The sequence below is a fragment of the Molossus molossus genome, unplaced genomic scaffold (genome assembly GCF_014108415.1).
Source record: "Molossus molossus isolate mMolMol1 unplaced genomic scaffold, mMolMol1.p scaffold_m16_p_23, whole genome shotgun sequence".
Classification (NCBI taxonomy): domain Eukaryota; kingdom Metazoa; phylum Chordata; class Mammalia; order Chiroptera; family Molossidae; genus Molossus; species Molossus molossus.
Genome location: NW_023425359.1, coordinates 13,041,011 through 13,062,530, shown reverse-complemented (window position 1 = coordinate 13,062,530; position 21,520 = coordinate 13,041,011). Strand labels below are relative to the sequence as shown.

Below are 21,520 nucleotides of genomic sequence, written 5' to 3'. Positions count from 1 at the left end.
ACATCGAGGACTGCCTGTGCATAGGAAGGCCAGGAGCTGGATTTTGCAGCTTACTTATTTGAGCAGACAAAATGCTGAGAAATTACTTAAGAACTGAAAAATACTTCAATGATCTGTTTCTTTTTTTAATTTTTTTTTCTTTTATTGATTTTAGAGAGAAAGGGAGAGGGAGAGATAGAAATATCAATGACAGAGAACATCAATTGGCTGCCTCCTGCATGCCCTGCACTGGGGATCGGGCCCACAACCTGGGCATGTGCCCTGACGGGGAATCGAACCAGTGACCTCTTGGTGCATGGGTTGATGTTTAACCACTGAACCACACTGGCTGGGCAATGATCTATTTCTTTATAGAAGATAAAACAACCTCGTCCATGTATTCTTTTACAAATCCTGTTACCTTTTACTGTACATTGAATCATTCCCCAGCAAACACCAGAGTCAACCACGTGTTAGCGCTGAGCTTACTCACTGACCTTGATCTAAATTATCGTCTATTTCTTGGAATCTCACTCTTCGCTTAGATGGTTTCTGTTGCATCTGGGCAGGGTGGTCTCCTACAGCATCATTCCTCTTCTTCAATATAGAGACCAACCCTTCAGCAGGCACAACCTGTCAGAGAGGACAAGAACCCCTTGTTAAATTATGGTGGGAAATGTCAATGGTATTTTACATGTAATGGTAACAAGGCTAATTCAATTCAATGGCATTTGAATGTCTATTATAGGGTTATTTAATTCCTATTAGAAATCACAATTCATCATCAAAATCAAACAGAACAATACTTTCACTTCTATGCAGATGACGGTCAGACACACACGTCTGGAATGGCTTTTCTGAAGCCCTGAACTGACTCCAGGCAGCATGTGACAAGGGCAGCGGACTGGACGCCAGGCCTCTAACTGCCCTGCTTTGCAGCTCCATTTCCCTGCTAAGTAATCTGTAGAATGATCCCTCAGGACCCCTCTTTGCTTAATTATCATCGATAGGTTTTGCTTTACAACACAGGCTAATAACTTACCACTGCTTTTTTCATTCATCAGCAATTTTAAAGAAATAAACATGTGAGACTTAAAATATATTTGATATCAACTTTCAACATCAACATGAGTGTTGTCCTCAGTTCCTCTGAGAAACAACGCGTTAACTAAAGAATGCTCAACTGCTCAAAATATTTTAAGGACTTCTCTTCTAAGCTCCCTCGGAGCCAGTGCACTAGGGACATACTACTTTGTAGTACGTGCAGGTGGCCAAAAATTGTTCAGTAGGCCAAAGGCCTTCTGCCTATTTTTAATTTTTATTTTGTTAATCTTCACCAGAGGATATTTTCCCATTGATTTTTAGATAGAGTGGAAGGGAGGGAGGGAGCGAGAGAGAGAAAAAGAAACATCAATGTGAGAGACACATCAATTGGTTGCCTCCCACAAGACTCTAACTGGGACCAGGAATTGAACCTCCAACCCAGGCAAAATCATTTTTCTTTGTTGTTTGAAGGGGCTCTTTAACATGGTTGCTTTCCAAAGCAAGATTTAAAAGGCCGTTTCCTTGACTGAGAATTGAATCTGTGACCCTTCAGTCTGCAGGATGATGCTCTAACCACTGAGCAAAACTGTCCAGGGTGGCCCTCTGCCTATTTTAATGTAACAAAATGTAACTGGAACCCAGCCAAACCCATTCATGTAACATATTGTGTATAAGCGCTGTGGGGCTACAATGGCATAACTGTGTAGGTACAACAAACTAAAAACTCTAAAAATATTTATTATTTGGCCCTCATTGAAAATGTTTGCTGTCTAATATCTCTTCAGCCCCCCTCGCCACTACTACCCCTGTTTTTGTTTCCTTCTGGTTTTCACTTGGGATACCTCCCTCCTGCCTCTGCCCTACCCCTTATTTAAGAACAAAGACAAAAACAAAAACCTTTGCCATTTAGCAGTGAGAAGACTCCAAGGTGTAGGCAGAATGAGAAGATCCGCCGGTGGAGCTAGGCTGGGAAGCAGGAGGCCTTCCCAAGGGTCCCCTGAGCAGTAGGCTGATCCACAGAAAACAACTGGTGAGCTGCATGCTGGGACAGCTGCAGGTGATGACACAGGTGGGCATTGTGGGCCCAACACTGGAGATGTCAGCCACTTGCTGGGATCCTATCACTGTAAGCTGAGGACTGCTTGTAATGTCATTTAGCTGATCAATGGCATAAAATACTTAATATGATTTCCAGTTCCAGCCAGCCACCTGATAATGCACTATACATAAATATTATAGATTCTATCAGTTCTTTTTATAACTCAAGGCTTTTAGGGCCAAATAACTCAATATAGGCTTCTGCAGGGCTTTCCTGAACATGGGTCTATAGAAACCATTATCTAACAACTACAAAAAAATCAATGTCAGCAATTCATTCTTTTTATAGAAAATATATATTTCAGATGATGTCCTTCTTTAGAGAACACTAAAAGACTCTGGTGACATTAAAATGGTAAGTACAAAGAAACCACCTTTGAAATCTTGCGTTAGAAAGTAACAACATTAAAGAGCCCCTTCAAACAACAAAGAAAAACAATTTTATAGGCACCCTGCTGAAACGGAGAGGGAAAGAAGTCCTAATAGCTTCCTTAAGAGCAAGAAATGGAAAATCAAAATTAATTTAATGAGTACATTACTACTCCAGATGACATTTTTAGTAAATGTTAAAAAAACGAGGTTTTCATAGACTATTTTCTCTATAAATTAAAGTCATACATTTACCAACAGTGAATTCACATTCCACAGGCATTTTCAAGTTGTTTTAACTACTCAGAATAAACAAGCTGAAATGAGCCCCAAAGTGACATTACTGCCAACTGTATATCTTTGTGATATGAACTTTGAATCTATAAATTTAAGGCATAAATCAAAGGACATTGCAAATATGAATAAACGAATTTGAAAGAGAAAAGCTCTGGAAATCATCTGGAAAGACACAGAGTGTGCTTCCAAGATCAACCCACAAGTCCTAGTGCAGCGGCTGCTAGGCCCCTACCTTAGCTCCTGCTTGGCCTGCTCTGGGGTGTCTGGCTCTGAATGTCAAGCTGCTAAGGGACACAAGCCTTCCCAAGTGGCCTCACCTTATTTACCACGGGCGGCAATGAACTCTGGCAACGTTTTGAAAGAGGGAAGGAGTAAAATATGAGAAATTACAGCTGGGTGGGATAGGTCAACATTTTGACACTCTCCCCCACCAACCCTTAATTATTGTCTACGAATCTAATCACCCTCTACATTTTCTTTTCCCTTTTCTCTGCACCCAAAACCTGCTGTTTCATCAGGGCCTGCCCCAGTGTCTGAAGCACAGTGTGCTCTTTTCCTTTATTTCCTTTCAGTCTTGCCCAGGGATCTTTTCCAGGGTTCCGTCTCTTTTCTAACCGCGTTCTGGTCCTTAGTCTCCCATGGAGAACGGGGACGGTGTGCCCAGGCTCAGGCACAGGAAATGCACGCCAGTGGCAACTCTCAGAAAACAGGTGGTGTGGGCCTTCCTATTCTGGCCCAAGACTGGGCAGAGGTCTTAGAATCCACCCCAAGGACAGAAATTCCTACCTACCACACCAAGGCAGCCAAACTTAGAGAGTTTAAGAAAGAACTTCGGTAGAGTTTTCCTTAATTCTATGGTAGAAGGGAAGTAAGCCAAAACAAGGTCACAGCATTAGTTTGGGGTCACACTCAAAGACTGCCAAGTGTTTCTAAGTAGGGTGGGAAGTTGATTTAGGGCACAGAGTAATGTGTCCCCTCCAAACTACTCTAAGAAGACATTTCTATGCCCCTCTTTTGCCATAATGTTGATATTAAACGAGTAAGAATTTTTAAACCTCAAAAAAACCCACAAAGCTTTAAAAACTAAATTTGGTTTTCCACTTGGATTACCAAATTTCTTTGCTACCTCCCCCCCCCCCCCCATATACCAAGCCCTTCCATTATGAACTAAAAGAATGTTAAAACTGTGCCCTGGCCGGTTTGGCTCAGCGGTTAGAGCATCGGCCTGCGGTCCAGAGAGACCCGGGTTCGGTTCCCGCTAGGGGCATGTACCTCAGTTGCAGTTTGTCCCCGGCCCTGGTTGGTCGTGCGGGTGGCAGCCACTCGATGTGTCCCTTCACATCGATGTTTCTCTCTCTCTCTCTTCCTCTCTCTCCCTCCCACTCTATCTGTACAAAAAATGGAAAAATGTCCTCGGGTGAGGATAAAAAAAAAAAAAAAGAATGTTAAAACTGTAATTACTATATGTTTTACTGGTGGTGCTCTTAGGATAAGTGCAGAATTCAACAACAACACATCCATCTGGCCTGGTCCTCTATATTTGCTACAAGTACTTCTTCTTCATGTCCCCTCAAATGTCGATAATCATCTTACACAGCTTCTTAAGAATGAACTGACTGCAAAAACAAAATTATTTTGCAATTCTACAGGTACAGTACATCCCACTGTGACAAAGTAAACATTCAGAGGTCTTGACGTTAGAACCTCCTCCTCACAAAATTGAAGAAAATAGATACCAAATGGTACTCTTTTACTGACGTAGGCTTTACTCAATCCAGAACCTCTTGGCTTGTAAAACTAAACATGACACATGTGTGGCTTCCAACTAACTTGAGAATTAACAGTCATAAGTCACATTAGCCTATTACAAACAGCTTCAGTGCCAGCAACCTCACCGCAGAAGCACATGTCAAATTTACCCCTATTATTCCGCCCTCAAGGAGCACGTGATGTTCTCTGCCTGCTCCTTTACATATGGGCTCTATAATAAGACTGATAATTCAGTGAATCGGTATACTTTATGTAAGACATTTACACAGTAAGTCACATTTAATCTTTCTGACTCTCGTACACAGGCATTAGCAGCTCCATTTCACAGCAGCAGCCGAGCTCAGAGAGCTTAAATAACAAGTTTAAACTTGTAGCACCAGTTACTGGCGGAGTTTCACTACAAACGCACGATTAAATCTCCTGCCATTTTCCTAATGTGAAAAAGATCTTATTTTCTATGACTATTACATTTTTGCTTAGTCTGTCTGACTTATTTGCTTAGCATGATGCATACTCTCAAGACCCATCCATGCTGTCACAAATGGCAGTATTTCATTTGTGACAGAAAAGGACAAGAGTTGTATGATTTTACACATATGTGAGATATATACACAGAAAGCAACAAATGCACGAACAAAACAAACAAACAAACAAACAAACAAACAAACAAACAAACAAACAAAAGAAAGCAGTGTGCTGGTTACCGAAGGGGAAATGGGGAAGGAGGAGTTAGAACAGGATAAAAAGGGTCGAATATATGGTGACAGAAGGAGATCAAATTTTGGGTGATGAGCCCTGGCCGGTTTGGCTCAGTGGTTAGAGCATCGGCCTGTGGTCCAGAGAGACCTGGGCTTGGTTCCCACTAAGGGCATGTACCTCGGTTGCAGTTTGTTCCTGGCCCTGGTTGGTCGTGCGGGTGGCAGCCACTCGATGTGATCCTTTCACGTCGATGTCTCTCTCTCTCTCTCTCTCTCTCTCTCTCTCTCTCTCTCTCTCTCTCTCTCCCCCTCTCTTTCCCTCCCACTCTATCTGAACAAAAAATGGAAAAATGTCCTCAGGTGAGGATAAAAAAAAAAAAATGTGGGTGATGAGTACACAGTGAAACATACAGACGATTTATTAAAATATTGTACACCTGAAACTTAAAAATCCTATTAGCCAATGTCACACCCATAAATTTAATTTAAAAAATCTTTGCTTAGTGTCATCTCTTATATCAAACCTAATATGTTTCTTTTGTCTTCCCAAAGTAGTTTATACCTTATCTTACACATCACTTCAACTAAAAGATACTTAAACTAATGGCTACATCCATCAATACAGAGACATGGGGGAGGAGACAGTTAGATGAGAGATCTCGTGTGTCCTTCAATTCATCTGAAAGTGGATTAATACAGTTACTACGACAGCAGATGCTGCAGGTCACAGCTCAAGCTAGAGGCCGCTACACGAGGAAGACATTCCAGAAGAACACGAGCTCTGCACAGCGCTGTGCCCTACGCCACCACAATAGGGAGTGGAAAAGAGGAAACAGCAAATGATGATGCAATGTCAATGTTGAATTTTTATAAGATTTAAAAAGGAAAAGCTTTGTTTTAAATACAAACAGGAATTTTATAAGGTATCTAAGTTTCTAGATTAGGCACTACCTCATGTTTTTGTAATTTGATGTTTGTTGGTTTGGAGTAGAAATTTAATACATATAAAACAGGAAGAGAATTGTTAAGAATGTCAAAATACCACCCCACTTTTTAGCCCCCAGTATACTGTTTAAATAGGTAGATTCCAAAACCGAACCCGATTCTCTTCCCCTCGAAACTGGTCCTCACCAGCGAACCCTGCATCTAACCCACTAGCACGTCCTGACAGTTCCTCCTTCAGAAACTACCTTCCCCACAGTACTGCTGCCACCTGAATGCTGTCCTGCAACACTTCCCACCTGAATAACTGCAATAACCTGACGGGTGTCCTTTCTTCAGCCCCGTCCCCTGTATTCTAGTCTCCAGAGACTAGGTCACATCACTCTTCTGCTCAGAACCATGGCTTCCCACCACTGTTCGCATTTTATCTGAGTTTCCAGCCAGTCCCTACAAGGCCCTTGAGGAAGCAGCTCCAGCTGGCCTCTCCCTCAAACATCCCAGCTCCTTGCTCACTGTGCTCCAGCTGTGCGTGGCCACCTGCTGTCCTCTCCCTGCCTGCTCCTCCCCTGGCCCCACCGGTTCAGTCTACATCCCCTCATCCTGCTGAGATTTCTTCACAGCCCTTACCAATATCTGAAGCTATATTGTTTATTCTGTGTGAATTTGTTTATTATGTGCCTCTCCCTTTACAGCATCAGCCTCATGGACAGGAACTTGATCTGTGTTCATTATTGTACTAGAATATAGCAAGTGCTCAATAAATATGCCAAAGAGTAAACGAATACACAGATATGCAATTTACATACAGATGGCACCTACCAATATTTATTTGAGTAACATAGCTTTTTCCCTTAAAGTTATTTTTCAAAGTGACGTCAGTAAAAAAAAAAAAAAAAAAAAGTTTTTGAAGTCTTACAGTATAGAGGAACTATTACTTAGTCTGTCAGGTCCGAGAGAGAGAGAGAGAGAGAGAGAGAGAGAGAGAGAGAGAAAGTGTGTGTGTGTGTGTGTGTCCTCCAATAACAAGGGAAGGTTACAGCTAGACAGGACTTTAGGAAGAATGATGCTGGGGCCTCTCCCTCATCTGAAGTTCAGAGGAGCAGTTTGAAAAGAATAAACATTATGGACCTCAGTGATCAAGGAATAATGGCAGCAGTTAGCATTTACTGAGTAGTGATCATGAGCCAGACACTGTGCTTAGCGCTCTACATGTTCAAAAGGCACGACCTATATCTTGAGGGCTGGGAAGAATTAAATTTATGCAAAGGAGGTTCATCATTCCAGAGCAGAATAATGTAGAAAGTAAACACCAGAGGTGACAGTATGCAAGGTGTATCTGGGAGGCTGCGAGGAAGCCAATCTGATTATAGTATAGACCGAGAACTAAGACACAGTAGGAGGAGATGATGGAAAGGCAGAGGGGGCCAGATTACCAAACCCTGAATACCAAGCCTTGTAGTACAGCCTTTATCCTGGAGCCAAAAGGAGTCATGGGAAGTGACTGACAAGGCAAAAAATATTTTATAGCAGAAGTTTAAACAGTGTATGTGTTAGACTCAGACCCTCAGGTGTGTTTGTTTCACCTGTAGTGTTTGATAAAGCTTAAAACCTTTGGACAAAGCATGGGAACCTTCCCCTTATCACTACAAGTAAGTCATTTCATTTACTTTTGTTACTCGAATGGCCCCTTTGGTTATCAGTTTGAGACCCCAAATTTATACAGCGCTAACATAAGACCATTTGGAGGGGGAGAATATGATACGAGGGATGGAAAAACTTTATGTAGCTGCTGCAAAAGTCCAGGAAGAGGCTGTCAGGATGCAAATTAACAGAATGATTAAAATGGAAAACAAAAGGAGCTGGGTGCAAGAGACACGACAATCCAGAGGAGGATGAATTAATGAGAACACTTAGAGGGCAGGCTGGAAAAGAAAGGCGCAGATGAGACCATCTGCCACAAAGAAAAGTTAAGTAATCTGTGCATCATCCTTTAGGGGCTCTTCAGACACTTAGATGAATGTGGGTCAACTATTTTCCACGAACCCTCTTCTGTTATTGGACGACTGCTTTTCCTCTATTGTAAAGAGAAGCTGGACGCCTGCTCCCCTCAAAAGAGCCATTCTGGGCAGAACAGCCATGATTATCATCTCTAAGACCCTCCTTTGTCTGAGATCCATAACAGATACCCAATGATTTCATAAAATACTACTGCTTAGTCCTGGCCGCCCACCTCAACTGGGCAAGGGTATCCCAGGGTGACTAGTCTTAATGTAACTTAACTTCCCTGACCCCGGTGATCTAGACAGGGATGAAGACCCCAAAGAAGAACCTCAATTAGATAGCTTCTTTGATTTTGGGATGTCATCTTTCTCTCCATCAGAAAGTTCTAGGTTATATCCTCCCCTATTTTTTGTTCTGTGAAACAGGTAGACTTGAGATATTTAAGTAAATGTTGTCAATTTAGACTGGAGACTGGGAACCTATTTTGCCACTTTCAGATGCAAAGCTTTCTAAAGAACCAACCCACAGCAGCTACTTCCTCAGCTATTACATTGTGAATTAAATCTAAAAATTAAAATTATTGGAATATGAAGCATTTAATATAGTTTTCTGAACACATGACATCTCTGCAAATAGATTACACAGGTATATGTAAATAAAGAACACGGTTTATCACAAAGAACTTATATGCATATATGCACAATCAATGGACACAGACATTAGGGTGGGGAAAGCAGGAGGGGGTGGGAATGGGGAAGAGGGGGGTCAGTGGGGAAAAAAGGGGACATCCATAATACTTTCAACAATAAAAAAAGAATTAAAAAAAGAAAGAAAATAGCTTATTTCCATATGGCATATCACTTAAAATCTGCTTGCAGAGTTGTGACTATGATTACTTTAAAAGTTAATAGATCAATTTTTAGTAAAATTTACCCAATTCAGACAACAAAACAACTCCTACAGCTTCACCCATGTGACTGTTTATTATAAGCTTAAAGGACTTTTTTTTTTTTTTTTATCCTCACCCGAGGACATTTTTCCATTTTTTGTACAGATAGAGTGGGAGGGAGAGAGAGGAAGAGAGAGAGAGAGGGAAACATCGATGTGAAAGGGACACATCGAGTGGCTGCCACCCGCACGACCAACCAGGGCCGGGGACAAACTGCTACCGAGGTACGTGCCCTTAGCGGAAATCGAACCCGGGTCTCTCAGGACCGCAGGCCAATGCTCTAACCGCTGAGCCAAACCGGCCAGGGCAAGCTTAAAGGACTTTAATCAGCAGAATGAGGCTGGACCATCGTGCGCCTTGAATTTGTACAGCATATCTCTTCTCGCCCACTGTGATGCTGGGAACAGCTAAGAGTTAAAAAGAAGGTAATGCAACCCCTCCAGGCTCCAGAACCAAGCAAGTCAATGATTGATCAGCATTACCAGGGTGCCCCCTAAAGGAGGTGTGGATGCTGACAGTAAAATAAAGTGTGGGTACTGCGATAACACTTATTCTTTTCCCCCAAACCAAGTACTCAAATTCAGCAAACAGCTAAGACCCGGAGTCAGAGAACTGAGCCTGCAGCTTTCATACGTGCTGTGCCCTTTTCTAAATTTTTGTTTGTTTGTTTTTCTAATCCTCACCCCAGGATACGTTTTTATTGATTTTAGAGAGAGAAGGAGGGAGAGAGAAAAACAGGAACATCAATGTGAGAGAGAAGCATCAACTGGTTGCCTCCCGTACGTGCCCAGACCAGGGATAGAACCGCATCCTTTTGATGTGTGGGACGATGCTCCAAGCAACGGAGCCCCCGGCCAGGGCCCTATCTAAATTTCTAATCATTACATCTGGAATGTGGTGGTGCTCACACAGAAGTCACACAAAATTACTGCGAGAATAAGTGAGTGAATTTCTGTAACTTGCTGACACGGCACACGTGATAAACTTTAAAAGAAAAACATTTATGAAATGAGCATGCATGTTTCTGATTTTTTTAACAGCAGCGGTGATGACACCTCTGGTGACAGTGAGCCAGGCTCCTGCACTAAGAACAGCAGCTGCTGGTGGTTATCGAAGCCAAGTCCATCTGAAGCAGAAGTGGCAAGAAATTGAAAGCAGAGAGACAGGAAAACGGGGAAAAACTGGTAAAGTAAGAACATACCACTGAGGGCTGTCATAGACACAGGGGTAGAGAGAGTGACGGGCAGTCAGGAATCTGTAGGGCGAGTCACTGATGGGAGAAATGAGGTTTGGGAGGGGGAACAGAGACCTGCCTGGGGCGGGACGGACAGCACAGCCCGGGGAGGAAGGCAGGCTTACGAGCCACAGTGGTTCCTGGGGGCATGAAAAATGCTGTTCATGAGGATACTCGGTTACTTGGAAGTTATGTCCTGTATCCTGCATTCACAAAAGTATGAAGTTTCAAAAACGATGCCAGTGAAATTAGCGAAATGAGCCAGCAGAGACCCACCCACCCCAGGCCAGGAACTTCATCGGAATCCTCACTGTGTCCTCAGCACCTGACACATGGAAAAGCCTTCAAGAAGGATCTTTTGTTTCCTGCACTTTAAAAATTTATATTATCAAACAAAGGAGAATGGCCATCTTGATCTCTTCTTGTTTTGTTTTGTTTTATTTTGATTAGCCTCATTACTGTTTAGAGAAACTTTAAAACTTTGATTTATATTTGTCTTAGTCAAGCAGTAAGTACTGTTTGTGCAAATCTAGAGCTTATAAATTAATCCTGTCAGAAAGAGAACATATACAGCATCCAATTTAAGGGCTTAAAAATCCATCCAGTGCCTCCTAGTCTTACTGTATTTAAAATCTTCCCTTCATTCTGTTATATTGTTTCCAAGAATTTAAAAAAATATATATTAAGAAGAGGAAGAAACAGGGAGGATATATTCTATTTTGTCTTCTAGATGTATGAGAAGATAAATGAGATTTCCTTATAAGGAAGTGACTAATCTCATCTTGATCATCACTCCTAGGACTGCCAAGTAAAAGACACTGGGAACATAAAAAACGGTGTTCGTAATGCTCCTATCTGGGGACACACAGTGTAACTTCCCGAAGCATAAGCATCATGATTGAAATAAATAAAACTCCTAGTAATTAAAAGTTTATGTTAATTTTTTCCCTCATGTTTGAAACCAGGGGAACTGTATAAAAACCAGGCAACATTGAGCATATCTATACTTTTACAATGTCAATTTACTTTTAATAGTACTTATATCAAATGTCAGATTTACCTCTGCAATCTCTATCCTTTTTGCAAGATCATCCAGAGAAACACAGCTGTCATCGGAAGACAGGTTCTCCTGTAGACTGTAAGATGCTTCGTCCGGGGAGAGATCTTGAAGGAGATCAGAATCTTCCTCGTCATATGAAGGGGAATCTTCAGTATCTCTTAAGCATCCTTCTAAAAGGCTGTTCAAATAGTCTTCTGCTTCCTTACTGATTTGGTCGTCCGGTCCTCCCTTTTCCTCTGGGGCCATACACACCTCTGAACGCCCCGTACTTAAGTCAGACACATTAGAGTTCTCACAAAGTGCATCCTCGGAGGCAGCCTGGCCCTGTGGTGATTTTCCATCACTGCCTGTGATAGCTGGTTGCTGCAGCTCGTTTAATTCACTGTGCTCAAGTCGGTCTGTGGGCAACGCCTCAGAAGCATCTCGAAGAGGCAACTGGAGTTCCTTTCTTTGAGTCTGTGTACATTCATCCTCAGAACACAAGGCAGGAGGCGTATGGTCAGAGCCCGGAGCAACCAATGGCTCTGTCACCGACGCGCTGGAAAGCAGCCCCTCGGGGTCTTCCCCAGTGCCCTCTATTTCGGCCACCGCGTGGCAGGACTCTGTTGGAGCTTGTTGCAAGCGGCTGCCATCCTCACAAGCCTTCTCGGAAGAGTGTGGCCCAGACCTGCCCCCCGCTGTGTCGGAGGGCTGGGCCTGCAGCTCCCGTGTGGCCTCAGCCCTGCGGAGTGGCTCCTCTGTGTGGTCCTTGCCTGCAGTGACAGGAAGGCTCGGGGGATCGGCCTGCCTGGCCATCTGACGACCGCAGGGACTGCTCTCCTGGGTCTCTTCTTTCTCTCTACCTGGTTCCATGCCAGGGCAAGTTTCACTCTCTGAAGAGGAAGAAAAACAAGGTGTTTTAACATTCAGAACAACACTTTGCAGAGGAGGGAAGAAAAAGGACATATAAATAACGTGTGTGACACACAATACTGTAACCCTCGGAAAGGATGTATTATTTCCTCTAGCTTCCCATTACAATCCAACACACTTTGGGACAATTCACCATTCAAATGTTTATCTTACTATGGCTTTGTAAATATTATTCACACCGACCCACAGTGCCTACTATGAGACATTTCTCTTCCTCATTTACACGTTATTTTGCTTGGGGTTGATAAGTGGCTCATTACTTCATTAAAAAAATCTCTCCTGATGTCTTTCAACTCTGACAGATGTACAACTATGGCGTATGTACCAACAGGTAATCTATCAGTTTTCAGACCTATCCTTTGGAGCCCCTCACCTAAAGGTGCTCTCCAGGACGGCTGCACAGGTATTGTCCTGAAATGTCCTCCCCGGTGGTCCTAGGAATTCCCTCTGGCTCTATGTTGGGAACCTTGTTTTCTGAACCTCAGGTCTTCCTGTTTATTCTCTCTTCATGGAACATTCTCTAAGAAAAGGTACATGGCAGGTAACCTTTTTACGATTCTTCACATCTGAAAATCTTTTTTCCTTTACCTCTAAAACTTGGGTAAGGTTTTCTAGGTCAGAAATCATTCTCTCTCACAATTTTGGAGGCGCTTTATTCGGTGTAGCTTCTAGTAGGAATGTCAAGTTCCTTAACCATTCTGAACCAACCCCTCGGAACCTACATTTTCTTCCTGGAAGGTTGAGATTTTATTCTCCTTTAATTCTTCTGATTAATTATTTTTATATTGGCCATGACACTTTTAAATTTCCACTAATGTTTATTTAATTCTCTGAATGTTCCTTTTTGTAAAAAACAAACAAACAGTACCTTATCCTTGTTTTCATATATACAATATTTTTTCTAATCTTTGTGATAATATTCTTCATTAATGTTTAAAAAGTTTTCAACTGCTCTCTGCATTTCATTTCCTCTGAAATTCTTTTGGTTTGTCTATCTGACTTGGTCTCTGTCTTTTCTATTTGAGGTTTTCTTAAATGAAGCAACAAGCAGCTCTGTGGTTCCAGGAGAGCATTCTCCATTCGTTGGGACCCTTAACATGGTTTCTGGAGGTTTTATCTCCTAGACTAATGGCTAGTTTTCCAGAGAGGAAAACAAGAGATTTAGCTGCCAGTTTTAAATGCTCAATGCAGAAAGTAGGCTAAAGTCTCACTGCTCAGTCCACAAGATTTTCATTAAATCTTCATTTTCTATATAATAGTCCTTCCTTGGGTTGTGCCTGATCCTTGAGTCCACAACACATCTATTTCATGTTCTCTAAAAAACATAAACCTGCAGCCCCAGCAGGTATGACTCGGTTGGTTCAGCGTCATCCCACTGATTCCCCGTCAGTACCCATGCCTGGGTTGCGGGCTCCATCCCAAGTAGGGGTGGGGGGTGCACAGGAGGCAGCCAATTGATGTTTTTCTCATCAATGTTCCCCCCCGTCTAAAATCAATAGGAACATATTTAAAACAAACAAATAAATAACAACAAAAAACACAAACCTTCAGCCTCTTGCTTAATAGAGAGGAAATATTAAGGCCTCAGTGCTTCTTGAATAGTCTTTCAGCCCAATCTCCTGTTTCCAATCCAACCCTATGTCCTTGACCTTAGAGGTACCCTCTGTGCTTCTAATTCCCAAGCCTTTCCAGACAGGAACCGACATGTTCTCTGCAGACACACAGCATTCAGCTTTCTCTGGTGCGCTCAGCCGGTTTCCACCCATCCACCTGCTTTCCAACTTCCAAACACCCCTGGACGTCACACCTGCTGCTGTTTCCTTGACAGTTTGTCTCTGTGGGTTTCTGCCTTTTAAGAATCCCTTTCAGATGTTTTAATGGTGTTCCAGGAAAAAGTGGGGGTAAATGTTGGATCCACATGTTTGACCAAAAATATTTTCTGAATTTTCTGCAAGCACGTATTATAAGATAAAACTTATTCTTGTTAATGCTTCTATTAATATGAACACGAATTTCTGTTAATTGGCTCATTTGAACCCCCAAATCTAGTGAGGTAAGTTTGCTATCCCCTATTGCATTAATTTCACACATACTATAAAAGCACACACACAGCCCTGGCCAGTTTGGTTCAGTGGTTAGAGCGTTGGCCTGCGGTCCGGAGAGACCTGGGTTCGGTTCCCGCTAAGGGCACGTAACTCGGTTGCGGTTTGTCCCCGGCCCTGGTTGGGTTGTGCGGGTGGCAACCACTCGATGTGTCCCTTTCACGTTGATTTCTCTCTCTCTCTCTCTCTCTCTACCTCCCACTCTATCTGAACAAAATATTGAAAAATGTCCTTGGGCGAGGATAAAAAATAAGCACACACACAAACAAGCAAAAAACCTACTCTGATGAAATATAAAAGGAGTGAGAGCTGAGTGCATAGCAGATACTTAGTGAACAATGAATTAAAGAGGTAGTTCTAAGATGAGAAGCTAGCCTTAACCTAAGTTCCTACACATGCTCTAGAGCAGCGGTTCTCAACCTGTGGGTCGCGGCCCCTTTAGGGGTCGAACAACCCTTTCACAGGGGTCGCTTAAGACATAACAGTAGCAAAATTATAGTTATGAAGTAGCAACAAAAATAATTTTGTGGTTGGGGGTCACCACAACATGAGGAACTGTATTTTTTAATTTTCTGTTTTCATTTTTTTATCCTCACCCAAGGACATTTTTCCATGTTTTGTTCAGATAGAGTGGGAGGGAGAGAGGGAGGGAGGGAGGGAGAAAGGGGGAGAGAGAGAGAAACATCGGTGTGAAAGGGACACATTGAGTGGTCACCACTCGCACGACCAACCAGGGACGAGGACAAACTGCAACCGAGGTACATGCCCTTAGTGGGAACCGAACCCAGGTCTCTCCAGACCACAGGCTGATGCTCCAACCGTTGAGCCAAACCGGCCAGGGCGAGGAACTGTATTAAAGCGCCGTGGCATTAGGAAGGTTGAGAACCACTGCTCTAGAGAAAAGTACATGCCTCTGAGTTCTTCTTTCACAGCCTATTCCCCCCAAGTTCTCTTTAGGAAAAATCCTCCCACATTTCATGATATGGGATTAACGCATTTATGAATTAACATTTATTTCTTATACTTTCTGAATGTCATTAATTAATATTATGTACGAACATTTGAGTGGTATCAGGCTTGGAGAAGGGAATTTTCACAGTAAATATTTATTTTAGAGTAAGAAACATACTTAAACTAAGTCTGAATTGTTGATAATAGTATAAATTAACATTATCTTCTACAGAGGTTAATTAAAAATTAAAAATGTACATACCCAGTCATCAGGGGAAAGCAAGTTAAAACCACAATAACATACCATTTCATATGTGTTAAAATGATTAAAATATAAAAGACTGACAACTTTAAATGTCAGCAAGGATGTGGAACAACTGAAATTCTCATATGTTCCTGGTGGGGTACAGAACGGTACAACCACACTGAAGAACTGTTTGGCAATTTCTTACAAAGTTAAACACGTACCTTCCCTAGGACCCAGCAATTTCACCCTCAATTATTTACCTAGAGAAATAAAAACATATATCCACAAAGTGACTTCCTAGCAGGTGTATTCATAATATCCCCAAATTGGAAAGAATCCAAATGTCTATCAACAAGTGAATGGATAAACGGATTGTGATACAGTACCAAAAAAGAATACTATTCAGCAATGAAAAGGAATGAACTAATGACACATACAATAATATGGGTTATGGGTGACTATCAAAAACATATTGAGTAATCTTATTTATATTAAATTCTAAAACAGGGAAAAGTCATCTGTGACAGAAAAGCACCGGGTTGCCTGGGTTGGAGGTGGGAGGGGCTGGCTTAAAGGGGTGAATGTGCATGTTTGTATCGTCACTGGGGTAGTGGTTACATGAGTGTAAACATTTGTCAAAACTCATCAAATTGCACACTTAAAATAGGTACATTTTACTGCATGGAAATTGTATGTCAATAAAGTTGGTAAGACATGGGAAAGAAATATAAAACTCAGGATAATGGTTACTTCAGGGGTGGGGTGGAAGCAGGGGACACAAAGGTAGCTATAACAGAACTGACAATAGTTAGTCCTTAGTTGAGTATTAGGTTCATGGGCTTCAGTTGATCATTTCTTATAATGTATGTAACATGTTATTTCTACATATAAAATGTTACTTAAAAATAAATGAAAATATAAGCGAATAAAAATGTATGTACTTTAGGGTCAGAAAACTAGGGTTTGGCTTTGAGCTCTAGTTAGTTCTGTTCCTGCACAAGTTACTTAGCTTCTTTGAGTTTCTTCAAATAATTCAGCAAAAATTATAATGGTTGTTAAGAGGAACAGAAGAAATAATATACATAAAATTATTCTGAAAATACAAAATACTATGTAAGTTACTTGAAGACTTCAATAATGGGAGGTTAATTAGAAAAGTAGCAATGAATGATATGTAGAGAGCATGGACAGAATGCTAGTAGTAGGGGGTAGTAATACATGAGGAAGAAGAGAAGTAATGAGAGCGATGAGAATATATTGAGTTCTTACCTTGATCCTGGTACTGTTCTAAACTCTCAACATGACATTATTAATTTAACCCTCACAAGAATCCTAAGTGTTAAGTACAATTAATTTTGGAGCTGTGGAAAGGGAGGCTCAGAGAAGTAAGGCAACTTGCCTAAGATCACACAGCTTTAAGTGTGGAGACAGAATTCAAACCAGGTAAGTTTGGCTCCACAAACAGTCTGTAACCACCACACAAAAAATAGCAAGTTACATATTATATAAGAAGCTTAGGATCAAGGAATATAGACAGAAAGAGAAGAGAAAGGAAAGTCTAGATTGTACTACATGTCTTACACTATTAGAAATGAGGACTATGAATTAAAACAAGAATAATGTATTAAATTCAAATCATTAAAAATAATATTTTCATATTTCTTTTTTTCTTGTTCTTACATTTCTATGTATTTATTCACAGAATAACGAAACTGAGGAGACTAATTCTGGGAGAGTTGACATTTTTCTTTAAAAGATATCGTTTTATCAGACTTGGCAAGATTTCTTGCCCTAGGAGTTAGCCCACACCCTCCCCAAAAGATGGTTATTAGTGAGATGTCTGCATCATGGAACTCTTTGATAATCCACACAACTCACACAACTCACTTAGACGCATGCTGCATTTGACTTAGAAACCAGAAGACCCAGGTTCTAGTAGTGAATCAAAGGGTCAAACTAGTGACTTATATGTGGTGTCTCAGTTTTCCCACCTGTAACACATCTCACAGGACAGGCCAAGCTGCGAGCAGGGCCAAGCTAGTGCTGGGCAAGCAACCAGGAGTAAGTGTCCAATTTAATCAATCAGCACATGGTAGCACTCTTCCCAATGTGCACGACAGAGACACACCCACGCCAAACTAGCGGCCACTTTGTGACTCTCTTCCTCTCTGAGATTTTTATGAAGCTCATTTTACTCTGATTTTCAATATAAAAATGACTGGAACAGAAGAGATGAGAAGAACAGAATACAGTAGGATTGACCTAAGGCAATATCCTAAATTTATTTGCCTCATAAAAATAAAGGAGATAAAGTGAGATTTAGGGGCTATAAAAGGACTTTATAAGGAGAAAAAGGAGAATTAAACTACAGACATCACCATCATCATTTTACCTCTCAGGCAACTCAGTCAAAACACCTGATGCTGCTCGTTTAATATTAGGGCTCAGGAACATAAATCCCAGGAATATAAATTAGCACTAAAATCATACATTGGAAAAACAAACACCCTAAAATGTTTTCATTTATCTTTATTTTCTAAAGTTTTTATAATGAACATACAATACTAATGTAAAAAATAGTTTCTAAAAATCTTTAACTTTTGACATAAGACACAAAGTGATACAAAATATATCGTGCTTTAGAAATATATATATATGTGCAAATTAAAGTACAGCATATGTTAGTCAACATAAGGAAAGAGAATCAATTGCTATGGCCAATTATCAAAATATGGAGCTTTTAAATAGTTAGATATACAGAACAAATTTCTGGTCAAGTCCATATAATAATTGTTGGTTTTTAAACAGAAAAGAATGTCTGAATACACCAAAATCAATTCTGTTTCAGAGCATTTTTGTACAGTCTTGTTATACTGTGCTAGATACATACAGCCACCTGCTGAAAACATAGAAGTAACTTTGCTTTCATAAGAATTTAGATTTTATCGTTTCTACTGCTAGATATCTAAAAATAGAGTTACATAATATGAAAGAATCTCACTTTGCTATTTGTCTAGTAAAAGTATGTGCAAAAAAAGTACACACAGCGTTTCAGATTAACAGCAATTCAGATGTAACGCTTGGAAAATATTACGAGAGAGAGGGGTCTCTTTCAGTCCTCTCTAACTTCAAAACATACCCGGCTCTTTGGCTGTGGCTCCACTTTCCTTTGGATCTTCAGACGCTGTTACCTTCCTTCCCAGGGACTTTTCTACAGCTGCTGTCTGGAGTTAAATACAAAACAAAACAAAACAAACTTTTGGGGAAACTCTCGCATTAAAATAGAAAGGTGAAAATAATTTGAGAAAGGTATAGTTCTAAAAGAATTTATACTATAGACATATGACATAACATTTTTCCTGTAAATTCTTTTAAAGAAACAATCCCTTACCTTATGTTTGGATAAAAGAGGGCTGTAGAAAAAGAGAGAGGAAAAAAAATTACAAAAAAAATTACAGCTTCTCAAGATTCTAATATTAGCATAGAATATTTCCACTGCTGAAACATTACCACTGGTTCACACAGTTCAAAGTGCAGCTGTATCATGTGTTAAGCTCCTCAGACAGCTAATTACTACTGAAAACTCCCAAATAAACTACAAATGCTAAGATCCAGAAAAAAAAAAAAAAAGAATGCTATTCTTTTGCTAATAATGTATATAAAGAGTATTTCACACACATGTATTTTTAAAATTTTGGTTTGTCATTATAATCTAAAATAGACTATGGTAGAAGATAATTGTATTGGCTTATCTGTGAAAATAGATAAAAAAGTTATTTAAACATATTGTATTTTAGGGACTACGCAGTTTAACAGAATGTATATATCCACCAAACGGCATACACTATAATGTTCCTAGCCATTTTATTCATAATATTCAGAAACTGTAAATAATCCAAATGTCTATTAAGACTAGTATGAGTAAATTAATTGCTACAGTCATATAATGAATGCACAGAGGAATAAAACAGAACAAATTACCATTACACACAATAACATGTAATACACACATAATGATGGGCAAAAGAAGCTAAATACAAAAATCTACCTTCTGAGTGATTACATGTATATGAAGTTACAGAACAGACAAACACACTGTTATTGAACCTAGACAGTGGTTACTTTGGTGGGTTGGGTACTGACTTGGTACGTGCACGAGGGAGCTTTCTGAGGCGCTGGGCTGTTCTGTATGTACCTTGGTTAGAGTGGTTGTGATGCAGACACATATGTCTATGTAAATGTTCATCAAGCTTGTGTACTTTAATGTCTGTATAACTCAAAAATACTTTTTCTATTACACGTTTAAGAGTAATAATTTGGGGTAAGTACACAAATTTAAAGCATAAAATGCTCAGATTATGCTCAATAAATATTTATTTTTAAATAATAAAAACACTTGTAACACATTAAAAAGTATTAATTCCACAGGAAGGGCAGGAAAAGTGTCTGTACTGAATATATTTTCAAGGTAAATAAAAAAAACCTTTATCTATTTTTTAAAATTCCATTATTTTAAACTCTATGAAGTTAAAAGTTAACATATTTCACAGACTAATAAATTAGGTTGCAAGGCAAAATCCTAAAAATTCTGTTTCAAAGGATGAAAATGACTAACACAAGAAAACAGTCATCAGGACAGTGGAATAAGTTATCACTTCTGAATCTAGACTCATTCTTCCAAGGCTGGTCTCAGATCCCAGAGCCATTCTCTCTACCTGCCGCATGCGCTAAGCAACAATACTTGTGTCTGTTTCATCGTTAACAGAGTTCTAAGAAATCTTTGTGACTCTGAGGAAAAAGGAGAAAAAATTATCAACAGAATAGACTTTCAGCCTTTGTGCTGAGCACTTATGTTTTACATCAAGATCTGCACCAGTTTTACCATTAGTATGCCCCTCACCTTCAGAATTCTAGAACTTGAAATACAAATTAAAAAAATATTTAAGTGTTTTATTATTACTATAATTTAGTTTTAAAGATCCAATTCTTTGATAAAAATCAAGCAATTTAAAATTACCCGGTAAATGTAATTTTCCTTCTGCAGTATTTTGGTTGGATACTGCACTGTATTTACTTTTCATTATTAGATCACTCTTTAAAATGTGTTTTTTACAAGCACTGGCAAACAACTATAATAAAAAGTCCTAATACGTCACTTTTTTCATCTGAAGTTTCTAATCTCTTAACTAGAGATCAAAATTAGAAGTTATATTTAAAATTTTCTAATTAAAAGGTACTTTGAACCTATATAAAGTTGAACTTTTCTAATCTTAGTGTAAGAAACAGAAAAACACTGAGAAAGGAACCTAATCATTTTATCTGGTTTAACTTCTCTAGTTGAGAATGTTAACAAAACAAATAAAGAAATAGATATTGTATTTCAAATATTCACTGTTACAATGGTTCTTCAATATTCTAGTCCAAGTTCATTCTAATCAAATACTGAAATACTTACTCTTGATGTGTTGTGCAAAATTTAGTAAGCCGTTCAAAATCTTCACCATCAAAGCCCTTTTCTGAATTCCTTAGAGACGTAACTGTATGTGGTTGTACAGTTTTCCATTTTGTTTCTAAATTTAAAATATTTGTCAGTTACTATTACAAATCATATTCAGGAAGGAGGAAATCATTAACTGGCACCACTGATAAAGATTAGCATGCAAAATTATCTTCTCCAATTACCCAAAAGTTAACATAGTTAGAAACAGCTAAGTGATTACTTTTCAATGTAAGTAAATATCTCTGAAACTAAATTAGCCAGTAGGGCATGCAAAGGGATCAGAAGAACAAAACACAAAGAGAGATTTTCTCACAATGACATATACTTGTGGTAAAAATGCTACTTTCTTTGCAACATTAACTAGACA

General features: G+C 39.9%; 1 protein-coding gene across 2 annotated transcripts in view; it reads right to left on the bottom strand.

Annotated features, from left to right (window-relative positions):
* CNST (consortin, connexin sorting protein) overlaps positions 1–21,520 on the bottom strand; it is an 83,445-nt gene that overhangs the window by 6,947 nt on the left and 54,978 nt on the right. For both annotated transcript variants that reach the window (XM_036277459.1, XM_036277460.1), the window contains exons 6-10: positions 21,109–21,223; positions 19,045–19,066; positions 18,793–18,877; positions 11,442–12,313; positions 477–612 (exon numbers count right to left, since the gene is read on the bottom strand). In XM_036277459.1, coding sequence (XP_036133352.1) covers positions 477–612; positions 11,442–12,313; positions 18,793–18,877; positions 19,045–19,066; positions 21,109–21,223 — 1,230 coding nt within the window. The remainder of the gene's footprint in view (positions 1–476; positions 613–11,441; positions 12,314–18,792; positions 18,878–19,044; positions 19,067–21,108; positions 21,224–21,520) is intronic.